The sequence below is a fragment of the Parambassis ranga genome, chromosome 16 (assembly GCF_900634625.1).
Source record: "Parambassis ranga chromosome 16, fParRan2.1, whole genome shotgun sequence".
Taxonomy (NCBI): domain Eukaryota; kingdom Metazoa; phylum Chordata; class Actinopteri; family Ambassidae; genus Parambassis; species Parambassis ranga.
The window spans coordinates 9,921,602-9,936,159 of NC_041036.1; the positions used below are offsets into that span (position 1 = coordinate 9,921,602).

The window sequence follows — 14,558 nt, forward strand, 5'->3', positions numbered from 1 at the left end:
CGAAATTTGTGATTGGTTGTTGCTATCAGCGCTCTGTGACAGACGCACAGTGTTGAATATTGTATTGATGCCTATGCTCCTGTCATAAGTATTTAAGTATTTATTTGTATCGGCAATTCCAACCAGTCTTCCGACATTTAATTAATTCACATCATAGCGTGCCCATCATGGGCAGTTTTATATAAACATATGGAGCAGCGTGACTCAGTTGATATGGTTCCAGTAACAGCTAATTATTTTTCTATTTACGTGTCGTGACTCATCTTCAACTTGTGGCAGTGAAACTACGACAACCATGCCTCGACTGGACACAGAGCAACTTTGAGGGCCACAATTTGTTTCTTTGAGGGTTGACAACAGTAAGATATTCTCCCAGGAAGTGGAGCTTCTGCAGTCTTCTTCAACAACAAGGTAACCATGCTAACACGATGCTATATTATTAGCCTTTCCCATTGAAACAGGTCAGTCGGTTTTGACGTTTTGTACAGATAATAAAACGACTTTCCATTAACGTACTGGTAACACATGTGCTAGTGGATTTTAAATGCGGTGTCTGGGCCTGCGGGCAAATTGTAGTAAAATATGGCCCTCTAGTGACTAAACCTTCAATTACAAGCATGCCGTGGAAGTAGTAAATTATCATAATACATATAATATACACACACATTAGGAATAAAAGGCTAATAAAACTGATGGAAATTTTAACACTATGTGAGAAATGAAATCCCCTTCACATAGGTATAATGAAAAAATACATGAATTAAACTGAATAGGATGTCTGTTCTTAAACAGACATTTATGAAATGTCATTTATAAAATGTTACTGCTGCACTACCTGATGATGTTGGACAAATTTGCTCTGTACAGTGAGAGTACCACAAACAGGACTAGCAGGAATGAAATAATGTAAGTCTGCCAAAATGCTTTAGACGGTCTGTTTATTTTGTTCTCAGTGACTCATTAGTTGTCACAGATATAGGCTCATCACACTTAGATCCACAAGCAAATAGATCCAAAAGCAAACAGAAATGTATGGATATAACTGCTACCATACAGTAAATTACCAGTTAATCTTTCTAGTAATATCATATGGGCAGTTTATAATGAAGATTCACCAAATGCACATTAGCAATAAACAGCTGCCCATCTCAAGATGTAGTGTCAGGTGCAGAGCTCATACCCTTTACCAAGTGTAATCTGTGCCATTTGAAAATACTGCATGCCAAGAAGTAGTGTTTAGTAAGGAAGGTAGCCAGGCTCCTGTGAAAAAAAAAACATTTTACATTCATCAACTTTCCAGTTTAGTCTCACATTACAGTGGATACAAAGAGTGGGGGAGGAGGTTAAGGTGGTGGGAGCTATGTGGACAATTTTGGTTATAGACTGGGCACCTTTGCTGGGGGTAATCCTACTGGATCTCTCCATAAGCCCTCCAAAGGCAAGAGTAACCCAAGCAGAAATACTTTCTCACTGGGGAGGCTGTGATGGAGAGGGGTTCTCACAAATGAAACTGAGAGAAGAAACAGTGGAGGCAATGCATAAATGAAGAAAACAGATGCTTATGCACATACCTCCACAGTTTCCACCCCGCTTTGAAACTGCACCTTGTTTACAGAACCACTGAATGTGAACGAATCAGACAATAAAATAGACTTATAAATAAACAATGGAATAATAATACAATAACATGTAAAACCTTTTTTAATAACCAACCCAAATGGAGATTCGTTTTAACAAATTGATTTCTAAATTTTGTTTACACAGATTTCCAGTTCAGTAAGATGGCTGTAATATAGCACAAGAGGAAATAATGCTACAAACAAGCACTTTCTGTCATAGAGATGAGAATCATCTGTTTTCTTGGAACATGTAACATGTAAAGTTAGAGTTTGAAAACATTTAAACTCTTTTTATAGTTGCTCCGAGTATTGACTGTGCACTAATGCAGAGATTATACACATTATGAAGACACATAAAAGCTCATCATATTTTCTAGTTGAATACTGTACTTTGAAATTGTTCTCACTGTCTACATGCCAGCTGTGCGGTCCAGCTCAGGGATGAGACAGAGACGGTGACGTGCATGCAGGATCGCGCCTTAGACGCATCAATGTTTGGACGTGCCCTTGTCTGTCCAGATGTCAGGATGAGAGATAGCAAACAGCTGGACAGTCGAGCTCCTGGGATGAAAGTGGTGTCACCTACTGGGTCAGACCCAGCTGCTGTAGGACAGTGGCAAGATGAGAAAGAATTTCATTTCTTTTCGTTTCCCACCACTGCTCCAGCGGCACTGCTGTAGTAAATATTAATAACAAGTTCCTGTCTATATACTGTTTTTTTAAATTCTATAAGCCAGGTATAGTATGGCCTTAATATAAATGAGATGCATATTATTGAATGAATGTTAGGGTCAAACACATTTGTTGAGTAGTAGCCTAATGTGGAAAACAGGTGAAAACAGATAAAGGGTGCTTTGTTCTCCTCTTAAAGAGAAGACATTTGTCCATGGGCCTAACAGTAAACTAAGGAGAGGTACTGAAGAATGCTTTGAAGTGACAAATAAAAATGTGAGTCTGTGGACAGCTGTAGATTTATGACGATGACAAATCTGCATAAAATCTCTGCTAATCACATAATCAGTCAGGCATTGCTCCTAGTTGAGATAAAAGGTTTTTTTTTCTTTTAACCAACATTCTCACCAGTGGGGTCCTCGTGCATACGTGTGGGAAAATCCTCAGTTGGTAGGCGCATAGCTTCATTGTATGTGTGAATTTAAGGAATGTGTGCAGTGAGGGATAGTTGCTTGTTGCTTTTTTTTATTTTTGCCAAATGGACATCTGAGATTATATTTATTGATCTAATTGGTGTTTGTGCTATTATCATTGGCTCAGCTGTTGGCAGTGAGTAGACTGACCAATAGATGGCACTGTCTCCATTTCAACTATCTGTCTGTGGATGTTACAGGTGCTATTTTAGGAGGTGCATCATCACTGTATGCAGCTGTCAAAACATTAGCATTTGCAATTTTAGGTTATGCAATACCAGACAAATAATAGACTCATTACAAGAGCACCAAATGCCCCATGCTCCAATTATCTTAATCCCTGCTGAATTCATTTATTATGATGAAGGATTTAACACAAAAAGAGTAACAGCCTTATGTTGAAACGCGAGTCAAGAGAATATAACAAACACAGGTTAAACGTTATGGTAAGATATGCTTCAGTTGTTCACAGTGAAAGGTGATCGATGGACTTGTTGGTACACCTGCTGATTGCAGTCACTGGCCGGAGCTGCCCTCTTCTCCGCCGTCACAGCGATTATCAGGGGAGAGTGGAGCAGACTGGAGTGCTCAGTCTGACACTACATCGGCAAGGATTTTATCTTTCGAGCAAGCCAGGCTATTTATAGCTCAGTCCTCATGTACCGCCACAGAGACAAGGATCACATCCCGTATGTCAAACCTTCAACCCTGCCCTCAAGGGAGATGATTTCCCCCTCAGCCTGCACAGGTCTTTTTTTTAAAGTAACTATTTCACTACTTAACTTATAGTCACCAGTTTTATAGGAATGTTGATCTTTATGTTCCTAAACAGCAACAAAGCAGAGCCCTACTTTGTAAGGTCGGCATAATAATATTCAAATTAATAGTTGGTTATGCGGTCACAGGTGGTCGTTTTTCTAATCAAATGTGACTCCGCCACTGAAAGTGGACCGGAAGTGTTTCTAATGAAGCGAGTCGTGACAAACCCCACACAGCCACAGAAGTGGAAACGGTTTTCAGCTAAAGTACAGACTGACCTCATCTATCAGTGGCTTCACAGACTGTTATTAGTTCCAAGATGTGGGGTATTGTAGTACAGGCTGCCATCTATAAATAGACTTGCTTGTGAATGCACAGTATGATCTCATCCAAGTGTTAAAGTCCTTATTGGAAAAAAAAAACCTCATCAATTATCCAGGCTGAATCATCCCTTGTCGCAAACGTTTTAAATAGATTTAACATTTAAATCTAACCTTTAAACATAAAATTGATTAGGCTGAACTGAGAGAGAGTCTATTAATTATAAATAGTAGCCTATACCAGCTGCTTATATAATTCTCTGAGCGGCTTATATTTCACTGCCTCCAGTGGTGGAATAAATACTCAAGATCATTTAATTAAGCATATAGGCTGCCATATATGCAACAAGTAAGCATCAGCCTGGATCCCTTTGAAAATCCAGTGCATTTTACCTTTGGCACTCTGTAACATAATATTATCATCAAGGAAAATTGCCTTTATCATTTTGAAAGCCTTAATTCAATAATCTGAAGAAAAAATGTCAAGAAAAACTAATTGCTACATGGTAGGACTTTAACGCCAGCACTGCTTGGCATTGCACGCTTGACCTGTTTGGTAAAATGATTTTAAATGTCCCAGACAACCTTTGTACTTCTAATTAGTCACTTGTTAGCAGCTTCCTTTTTTAACACCAGATGTGCTAAAATGCTGTCATACCCATGCAGGAACATGTTCCATGTCTTTTTTCGGTTCACACATGTGCTTTTTGCTGTTTCGTTTTACTTCCCTTATTTTGTCTAAATTTAATTGATAAAATATTTCTATGCTTGAGTTTTAATATATATGATATATATATATATATATATGATATGATGCAAAGTTTGTGGAGTGAGCATTTGACAGCTTCCTGTGCTGTGTTCATTCTTAATACATGTTTGAGTTGACAGCTAATTTGCTGCAAATATTGTTTTCACAGATAATGAAGAATCCACTGCAACCCATGCAGATAAGGAGGCAAGGATGCCAAGCTAGAGCCAAAGAAGTAAGTGTTGTAAATGCCAATAACTACATGGACGTTAAATAACAGCACAGCAAATGGAGGCTATGTTATAATGTTTGTTGTGTTTGGTTGTTTGGCTGGACACACTGTCGCTACAGCTCTTGTATGACAGTGTTGGTGAGCAGTGCTCTTTTCACAGGTGTCATGTGGTGACAGCATTTCAATCATCTTTGATCAAGGTAATAAGAAAACACAAGAACGACAGACCCTCCAGTGTCCACATGACATTTCCACTTAGAGGGCAACACAAGAAAAACACTGACATGAAAGCCTTTGGCAACCAGTCCCAATGACCCTTAAGCCATCTTTCCATTTCAGAATATTTATGATATTTTTACATTGGACTTGTTCTTGGCAGGTTAATACTCACAGATGTCTACACTGCTCAGATGGCTTGAGGGGGCAGGTACCATCTGAGCTGTGTCAGGGAGAGAAAGTCATTTTAACAGCACCTTACACTTAGCCTAACACATAATTTCATAGTACCAATGAATGTGTTAATGAGACAAAATGTTTTCGATAGAACAAATTTTGGCAGGCATCTGTGAATTATTCACTGGAACTGATAAGTTACAATGTTCAGCTATTCACTTGGCACAAAGTATTCACAGAATCAGCATGTTGCGTGACATCCCTGCTGTGTAATGCAAGGAACTATAGTGGACATCATTATTGTTCGATGGTTGGCGCCTGGCAGATTTGTATCAGTAAAAATGTGTAGACGCTGCAGAATAATCTGTCAGCTACTAGCCGAGATGACATAAGAAGTGGGAGTGAGCTTGTTTTGTCAAAGCAGAAAGAATACAATGCCGTTCCTTTTTTTCCCAGTTTTTTCACAACTAAAGTGATGAAAGTGATGAATTACGCTTTGTCACTGCGGATTTATTTCCTGTGTTTGTGTGCCATCCTTGACTGACCGTGACAGTGTGAAGGCAGCCTTCATGTCACGCAGCAGAAATTGCAGTTCCAAAAGAAAAGAAAAAGAATGCTGTGGTGTTTTGTGCTGGGTGACGGAAAGTATGACATGACAAAATGATTGAGCCAATCTTCTGCCTCAATTGGGCACAGATAGATTGAAACACTATTGAAAGCCTGTGTGTGTGGGTGTGTACAGTGGTGTCTGAATGCAGTTATGCTTTTTGAAAAAGCTGCTTATGTCTCTGTAATAAAGTTAGTGATTATTTACTAAAGAAATGTCACCTTTATAAAACCAGAGACTGCAGGTTTTTTCTTTTTATGTCTCTTAAATTGGTACGAATTCAGTAGAATTCAAAGGTGATATGTTCTCATATGTCCGTTCTCAACGGACATTCATTTTCATGAGCCAAGTAGTATATAGCATATAGTCTGTATAATATAATTTTATAAGACTGTATTTCTACATTATCCCAGAATGGACTAACTGAACACTGGCTTTAGAGAGTAGGAGTACTTTGAGAGTTAAATCATCTATAATGTGTGTATTCCCATTTTATTTGGCATTATTTGGTAAACAGAAGGCTTGAACATATTGAATAATGCTGTGATTGTAATGCAGCAAGTATCAATATTAGTTGATGTGATGACTCTTCCATAGCAGATGTTTTATTGTCTATTAACATTATAACCATAAAGGTTCCCCTGAGAGACATTATGGGGCATGAAGAGTACTAGACGCCTGTATATGATTCCTAAGACACTTAACACATGACAAAAACCTATAATGTGAGTGATACAATAAGACTCAAATATGCTATAGCCTGCCCTGAGCAGGGAGTAATACTATCAGGGTAGCATCTGTATATTAAAAATTTCTCATGATTCACATATTTCTGGGGTGGAGGACATTTTTTGTAATCCTGTATGATCTAAAAGACAAGCTTAAAAAACAGCTTAAGTGATTAATGCTCAGCACCCAGTGTCGGTCAGCATAATGTCCTATTAAGCTGCATTTCACACTTGGGAATAAGCTCTCATTCTAAGCTCTCATTTTCACTTGTATAATGACAGATGAATAATAATTATATAAAGTCAGCAGTGGCTGCAGAGAAACGGTAAGAAGCTTGATTTGTTTCTTGCATCTCCCATGATATGTTTCTTTCTGCTTCTTGTTGACACTCTTAAACTATTTTTTATGTGGTCCAGGATCTATTATTGGCTCTGGCTGTAAGTGTTTTCTGTTCCATAACAAGATGAATCCCCAGCATGGCATTAGGTTACCAGGCAACAGTGTACACTCCAGTGCTTGGTTATAATTTTCTTTGTATAGTTATGATGCTTAATAGTAAGTGACTGCATGGCAGTCAGCCAAAATTAACCACTGTTAGCAGAACCCGTAGAGCCTGATGTATGTCAGGAGGCATAGAGGCAACCAGGCTATATTTGGCTGCTATGTTCCCTTCAAAGAGACGAGTTCTAGGTCTGGACTTGACATTTCTCTTAGACTGGAAAAAATGGGTTTGGGTCAGTGAGTTTTTGTGGGAGGAGGGGTGTTGTTGATGCCCAGAGGAAGGTGCTGGTCTCTGTTCTGCAGTGGCTCATTGTTAAAAATGCAGCATAGTCCTTAGTCCACAAAAACATGTTAATACCATAACTGTAATACCCATATGAACAGGACAAATGATCACCATCTAGGTACAATGGTGTACAATACATATATCTACAAATGTAGTGACATTGGAGATACCAGCTTATAGGATAAATAATGGGATGAAAGGAAGATCTTGACTGATATAGCATTCAGGCCAACTACCACAAACATATTGTTGTTTACAAATATGTTGACTAGAAAGTTAATGGATATCCTTTCCCTTTTTATTTTAACTCTATCTCTGAAATGTCATATTCTACATGCCTTTTTTCTACAGCTTCTGCAAGGCACTACACCTGTCATCAGGTAGGCCTTACTGGGATATGGATGGATGACTGAAAATCTTCACAGACATTTGTCATACTGTATATCGATACAGCCAATGTCTCGATATAAGAATCTGTCCCAAGAGTCCAGTATCTGTCAGGTTTTGTACAGTCAGAGCTTTGTATTGTGATCCATGTTGATCTGGCTGGGAGACAATGTTTTTTGCATTGGTCTAGAATCAATTTCTATGCCTGTAGTCCACTTAAAAGCTCACTTATCATCTGCATTGTTAATACAACATCATACCTCATATTGCTCCAAAGTTCTGTTTTTGATTAGTCTCTCCTGTGTGTGCCGTATGTGTTTTGAGGTTAAACAGAATCATGCGGAGCATAGTCCTGGGCTCTATCTCAGTATGTTGTCATGAAAAAGAAATGGAGAGTCTTGTTCACACCTTTATTTATTTTGCTGCTCTTGGCTGCTGCTCTGGTGGAGGCAGAAGTGTGGCTGTACAGCAGACACTGCACAGACGAACTGAATGCGGGCCAGGTGCCACAAATCCAAGTTTTTTTTTCTCTGTGTCACAGTTTTAGTGTTTGTTGTTTTAGTTTTAGCAGTTGAACATTATTAGCAGCAATTCTATTAAATGCTGTTGTATTGCCTGCACAGACAATTGAATCAGGTCACATTCCAATGTGATGATATATATACCTGATTAACTGAATGTTTTGCCTTAAAACAAAACATTCGGCTCTCATGCACAGTGAAAAAAGTCTTACAGTGTAGAGCTGGTGTCTGTTGTGTGAATGTTGTGTCAAGCAGTGTAGTATGTGTGCAGGATATTTCTCTCTGTGTATAGATAGTAAGAGGAGAGTTGTGGCCCAGAGGGAGAATCTGGCTCCTGTTGCAGCTGAGACACTGAGCTTGGTGGGTTTAGCCTGGTGTTCTCAGTGTTGTTCGTCCAGCCCCGCTGTAGACCCCTGGGCTCTCTGGGGGGATCCTACTTCCATTTGTTTTCCCTTCCTGTCCAAATGGAGTTGGAGAGATGAATCATTCACGTCTTTGAGAGACCTCTAGTGAGGATGAAAAATGAGGAGATTTAGGACTCCTGCTTTGAGTATTTAAGATAGATTAATATGCTTTTTTGTCAGTGTGCTTCTTTTTTTAGATGCACATACTTTTTATTCTTAGTCCCAGTCAGTTAACTTAGATTATTCTTAAGCCTTGTTATTTTTGTTATTTTTCACTGTGGTCTGTCTTATTTCTTCTGCGTTAACTCGATCCAGGTCTGTCAAATCTGTGTAGTGAAATCAGTGAAAGTGATAAATGAGATGTGCTTCGGAGTTCTTGGTATGCCCAGCCTGATGGACACATTGTCACTTAGCTGTCACAGGGTGGGGGCTGGTTACCATGATGGCAGAAACAGACAAACCTCAGACTTCACAAGCCCATTAGTTGTCACTCCTTGCCATCCCATCATCCACTGGGGGCCCTGTCTGTGCTGCGATGCGTCTTTCTAAACATCTCTTTGTTGTTGCCTTTCATCTGTGGGTACCCACTCTTCTCTCGACCTCATCCTGTGAGTTATGGGACCACAGGAGGTCATGGCCGCAACCCCTCCCCACTTGGCGTGAAATCTGCAGAACAAACGGATCCAGAAATTACACAGGGATTGGACACACCGGCTGTATATCTAGAAGCAGGGCCTGCTTAAAGGTCTCAGTGGCCACGTAGGTGTTAAAGGGTAACCAGGCCATCTGTTTCAAAAACTGAATTTTTTTGCCCTTTTGAGTGGACAGCCTTGGAACATACTTGAAATTCTCCATTTGCTTTGATTAGCTCAGCAAAGTTAGTTTCTAAGAAGGGAAGGCCACAGGAGAAAAACAGTCAATAACAGAATTAGATAACATCAATAAATGCCATATTGTGATAGGAAGCAGACCAGGGATTTATTTGGCCTAGTTTAATGGCAGAAATCTCCAGACTTTGTAGATCAGAAGGAAACATCCCTGGTCTCATTATATCTTCTGTCTCCTTTTTTACACAGCTTCATGCAGGTCATATAGTTGTTACAGCTTTTGTTTTAGTGCTGGTGCCTTCTATATGTTTTATAAAAAGAGACAGCTATGGCTTGTTGAGGTCTGAAGAGGCTGGGTTGAAAAGTCGGTTTGGTTACTGGATCTGAGATGAAAGGCTGAGGTCAGGAACGCTGCAGTCATTCCCAGCATGTTGTCGTGTGCACGAATGTGGGTATGCGTGTGTTAGTTTGTCTGTGCATGAATATTTGTTTGCAGAGTGAGTGTCCTCATTTGTATTTTTGCAGTGTGTGGAGCTCTGTGCTGTCAGTACATTCACAACATTTTTTCTTGTTGAGTCCAATGGCTTTAGTGCAGAGTTTGTTATGTGTCACAGTATTTGTCTTTCTGCTCCTTGGAGCTTGGTATGGAAATTTCACAGTAAGGTCCCCAGCATCTCTAGTTGTGCTTGGTTTCTGCATCTGTTATTTCTGTTCTTAATCAACCTGCAGGGTGCACTGTTGATGAAGGATCCACCAGGGGTTTTACCTTGCTTGGACAAAATCCCATAATAACAAGTCCTGCTGCCTTACTGCCACATTTTCTATTCACAATCAAGATGATACATAATAAAAATGATTGTAGGGATACTTTCTTTGGCTTATTTATTACAGCCCATATAAAAACAGAACCCACAATACAGAATGATTGTGTTAGTTTGCTATAAAATGATAAGATATAGCTATAGTGACTTAAAAATCAGTTATTGAAGCAATTGTTTTCCCACCACACAGTTGAGATGACCCTCTTTGCTGATCAGGGGTGAGGGGAAATTCTTAGAGGAATTGCAAGTTAGCAACCAACAGTTTAACATAAGTCATCAAAAATATGATATCCTGTGCTGAATTTGGAGCTATATTGTGGGGGGGGGGATATATGCTGTAATAAGATACAGAAACTCAAGGTCACCCCAGCAAAGTGTTTAAAAATACATCTACAGCCCCTTTCAGCTTTATGCATATGGAGCAGCCTAGACATTAACATTGTAGCAGAGGTGGTGGGTGCACCATGGGGCATTTCCCAGTATGCATAGCGGTACCTTAATAATAAGAGGAAGAGCTATTTTTCAGAGGTATTGTTGTGTCTGAGACCTTTGAGACACCACAGGAGGAGAGGAGTGTAACTGTTGTGCGGTCAAGTAAAGAAGTGATGGCGTAGGTGGAAGTGGCTCGGACAATAAAAGTCAGCCCACCCCTTCCCATAGTAAACCTGATTTCCTGTTGCACTTTTTTTAGATGGACCTTTAAAATCCATGAATGAAGCTTTGTTTTAAATGTCATTGATAAAATGGATCAAGCACAATCTATTATTGTACCTGTGCTTTTTCATTAATTGTGTGCTTACTAAATTCAAGTCTGTGAATTGAGATTTGTCCCTGTAAGAGAAACTGCGGAAGTTAGGTTTTATTAAACCCTCCTGCACCTCTTTTTCTGGGATAACACTGCTGATATTTTGGCAGGATGATGCTATGATTATCCACTCATAAATGGGCTTGACTAGCAGGATGTGGATTGGAAGGATGCCTCTGAACAGACAACCTTTGTTTTTATTAATCCCTGAGGGATTTTCTAAGGTCAGCTAAGCTTGGCTGGATTCCATCAAAGTCACATGTGCCTGCTTGGGCCTTGTGTTTGTGTGATACAGAAGCCACATTTGAGCTCATCTTGTTAGTGATGTAGGTTTAAGAGCCTGTGATGCAATGCCTTTGCATGCTGTGGTTTCAGCCAGGCAGCAGTCCTGGTTTATGTTCTTTGGTTAATTGCTCCCTAAAATGCCAGCTGACATTAAGAATGATCTTTCAAAGTCTTTAATCAATGCTAAGCCTTTTGGTGTTAGAATATTATTAGAGGATCAATAGATGGCTTGTGTTACTTTGAGAGAAGGTGCTGGACAACAGGGACAAAGTGGAACATAAAGTGGGCTTGTCATGAGTGAATGTAGGGTGGAAGTTGTACCACCACAACAACAACATGGTCAATTTGACAGTGGATCAATGGTTTCCAGCAGAGATGAGCACATTGATTAGTAAAAATACTGAGAGCTGCCCTCTGTTTCCAGGGTGCCTTTGTGCTACACATCTATTTTTAGAAAGCCTATAGCAGCAGATGAAGGCATGGCATCAAGGACCTATTCAAAGTTGGAAAGTAAACTGACCTCCAGGTCATTTCACTAAAAGTGGATGCTTTGATTTTTAAATTTAGTTTTTGCCTTTTACATTTCAGATATATACTAAGAAAGGGTTTGTAGTTTTAAATGATGTGTAAGTTTGTTAGTTTAATAATGAACTAACAATGAAGTTACCATGAAAACCAGATAACCACGTCACATACTGGTGCCTGATGCCACTGTTTGGAAGCAACATGGTCAGTGCTGTGTGATCAAGAAGGGTGTACTGACAGAGATGCTGCTCTGTGTGATAGTGGATGGAAGGTTTACCTGAATTCTAGTTGCTTATTATCACTGGTGGAGCAGAGGATTAACGCCAAAGTATTCAACTGGTAGCTCATACATAATTGCTCCTTACTTCACTAACACTTATTTAAGCTACCCTAACTAGCATTGTAAAACAATAACCCCATTCTAGAGAAACCTACTCCAGCTTTTTTACATATTCTTCCTTTAACACATTGTTTCATCACTCTGTACAGTAACATCAAACACACTAAGCTACAAAACTGGTCTCTAAGTGTTCCAAGCAGCATTGGAAAACTTTGTTGGCAATGTTTCAAGAGGCTGAACATGACTGCCTTTTAATGCTTTTCATGTTATTTGATCCAACCTGTTAAGTGCAACCTATATCACCCTGAAAGTCCAACAGGAAATTCCACAGGATGCCAGACAGAATAACCCAATAAAAGCAAGAGCACCCAAATCATTAGTGGGGAAACATGCTCACATAACTCACCCAGATGTACAGGCTAATTGGATTTTACCATCAAATCAACAGTTGTAGTGCCTTTGTGCTTTTATGAGACTGGGCATAAGGTGAAGGGAAAATAGGCCATTTGAAGTGACAAAACTTTTAGAAGGTAAAATGGCTGAGCTTGGGTGCCAGCTTGCTGTGTTATACTCCACATGAGTGGAGAGCCTGGTTTCACTCTCTAAATTGATCCAGGATCTCTTCCACAGTTGGTGACTCATGGCTGATGTAAGAAATATCGCTGATGCTGAGGTAATTGGTGTGGAGTGGTAATTTCCCTCCTGTGCCAGGGCTGCCCTCAGAGCAGTGTGTGGCCACTAGAGATGAAGCTCGGGCATCACGGTGGTGGTGCGTGGTAACTTGTGAGAAGTTGCTGTTAGTATGTATTTCTTCTCTTGGGAGGATTGTCCCGCCTGAATGGAGAAATGAGCACCTGACAATGATAACATCCGCCATAGTCCTCCCAAAGGTGGCATGATGAAATCTGCATCATTACAGGGAGGAAGACAGGCAACTTGTAGGAAGCAAGAGAGAAAGATGCAATAAATTCTACTGAAACAGAATCTAATAAACACATTGATTTGATCATGTGCTTATTTTACAGTAAGCATTTCTTTTCAACCTGCTTTCTTTGAAACCTGACTCACTCACACCCACACATGGGTCATCCACGGTTAAAGGGGAACAAAACACACTCTGTTCAGATCACATTAGTTCTAATGAGTGGGGTTTGCCCACTTCACATGTCTCTTGCAACACAAGTTCTGCTCCCTTCCTTCTCCAGCCTGCCTCCCTACTGGGTTTCATCATGCACGATGTGTCACAAGGCTACAGTGCTATGGTGATTAAGCCAGAGAATGTTAGGAGTTGATTTGGAACTGGTACAGTAATTGTGGTAATGTGAGTAGGCTCATAAGGTAGAAAAAAAAAGCACACAAGTCCCCAGGTTATGACCATGGTTTCTTGAAATAGCACAGAAGGAGATGAAGCGCTAAGATGGGATCTTTGTCATATAGTTAGCCCCAAAAGATAATTTTAAATGACTCAGTCAGTTTAAAACAACAACATAATGATTATGTGTGTATACCCCCTTACACTACATGGTGGTGTTCTAGTGACAAAACATACCCACATGCACATACATACACACACTCACACATACACAGAGTTTGTGTTTGATATGAGGGAGGTGACAGACAGTCAAGCCCTAGACAGCGGAGTGGCTCTCCAGCAGGGACTCTGACGTTCACACTTAAATGCTTTAATGAAGGACTAAAGTAGACAAAGGCTGCCAGTGATGCAGTAGGAGCTATAATGGGCTTGCCACATTGCAGGTTTACTGAACCCTGCCTATTGGACAGAGCTATTTCCAATCCCACAATCCTTCATCAGCCTCGGGAAGCTAGTTATAAATAAAAAGTGTAGGTTAATCACTGCTAACATGCCCCAGTAAAACCTGGCTGTTTTGTTTTTTTGAGGAGCAGTAGGGCAGGTCAAGCAAGAGTTTTTGAGACAATACTTGGAAGTAATTATCAGCTTCTTTTCCCAGTAAAACGGCAAAGAAAATGTGTGTGATGTTTATGTGCTTTTATGAGCACAAATCTGATGTTCAATACATCAGTTAAATAAAAAGTATTTACCAGAAATAATACTGGTCCAGACATGAATCATCACATTTAAATGCCTTTCAGTTTGTTGTATATTTCACTGTGTAACACTGGAAAATCCCAAGGATGTCTGTGACCTTTTACTTTTCATACTTGGTCATGAGTCTGACAGAAATCACATTGTCTTATCAGTAGAAATAGAGATTTCCAGTTATGATAATTGTCATTCATGTGACAGCATTACTTCCTCTTTTGATCAATTATGCCTTAGCTATT

At 39.8% G+C, this 14,558-nt stretch overlaps 1 protein-coding gene across 1 annotated transcript in view; it reads left to right on the forward strand.

Moving 5' to 3' along the window:
- The first annotated feature begins 68 nt into the window (after window positions 1–68).
- The window catches only part of hdac9b (histone deacetylase 9b), a 35,288-nt gene continuing 20,798 nt past the window's right edge, over window positions 69–14,558 (forward strand). The window contains exons 1-2 of the mRNA XM_028425892.1: window positions 69–411; window positions 4,761–4,826. Of these exons, the coding sequence (XP_028281693.1) occupies window position 4,826 (1 nt within the window). The 5' untranslated portion in view covers window positions 69–411; window positions 4,761–4,825. The remainder of the gene's footprint in view (window positions 412–4,760; window positions 4,827–14,558) is intronic.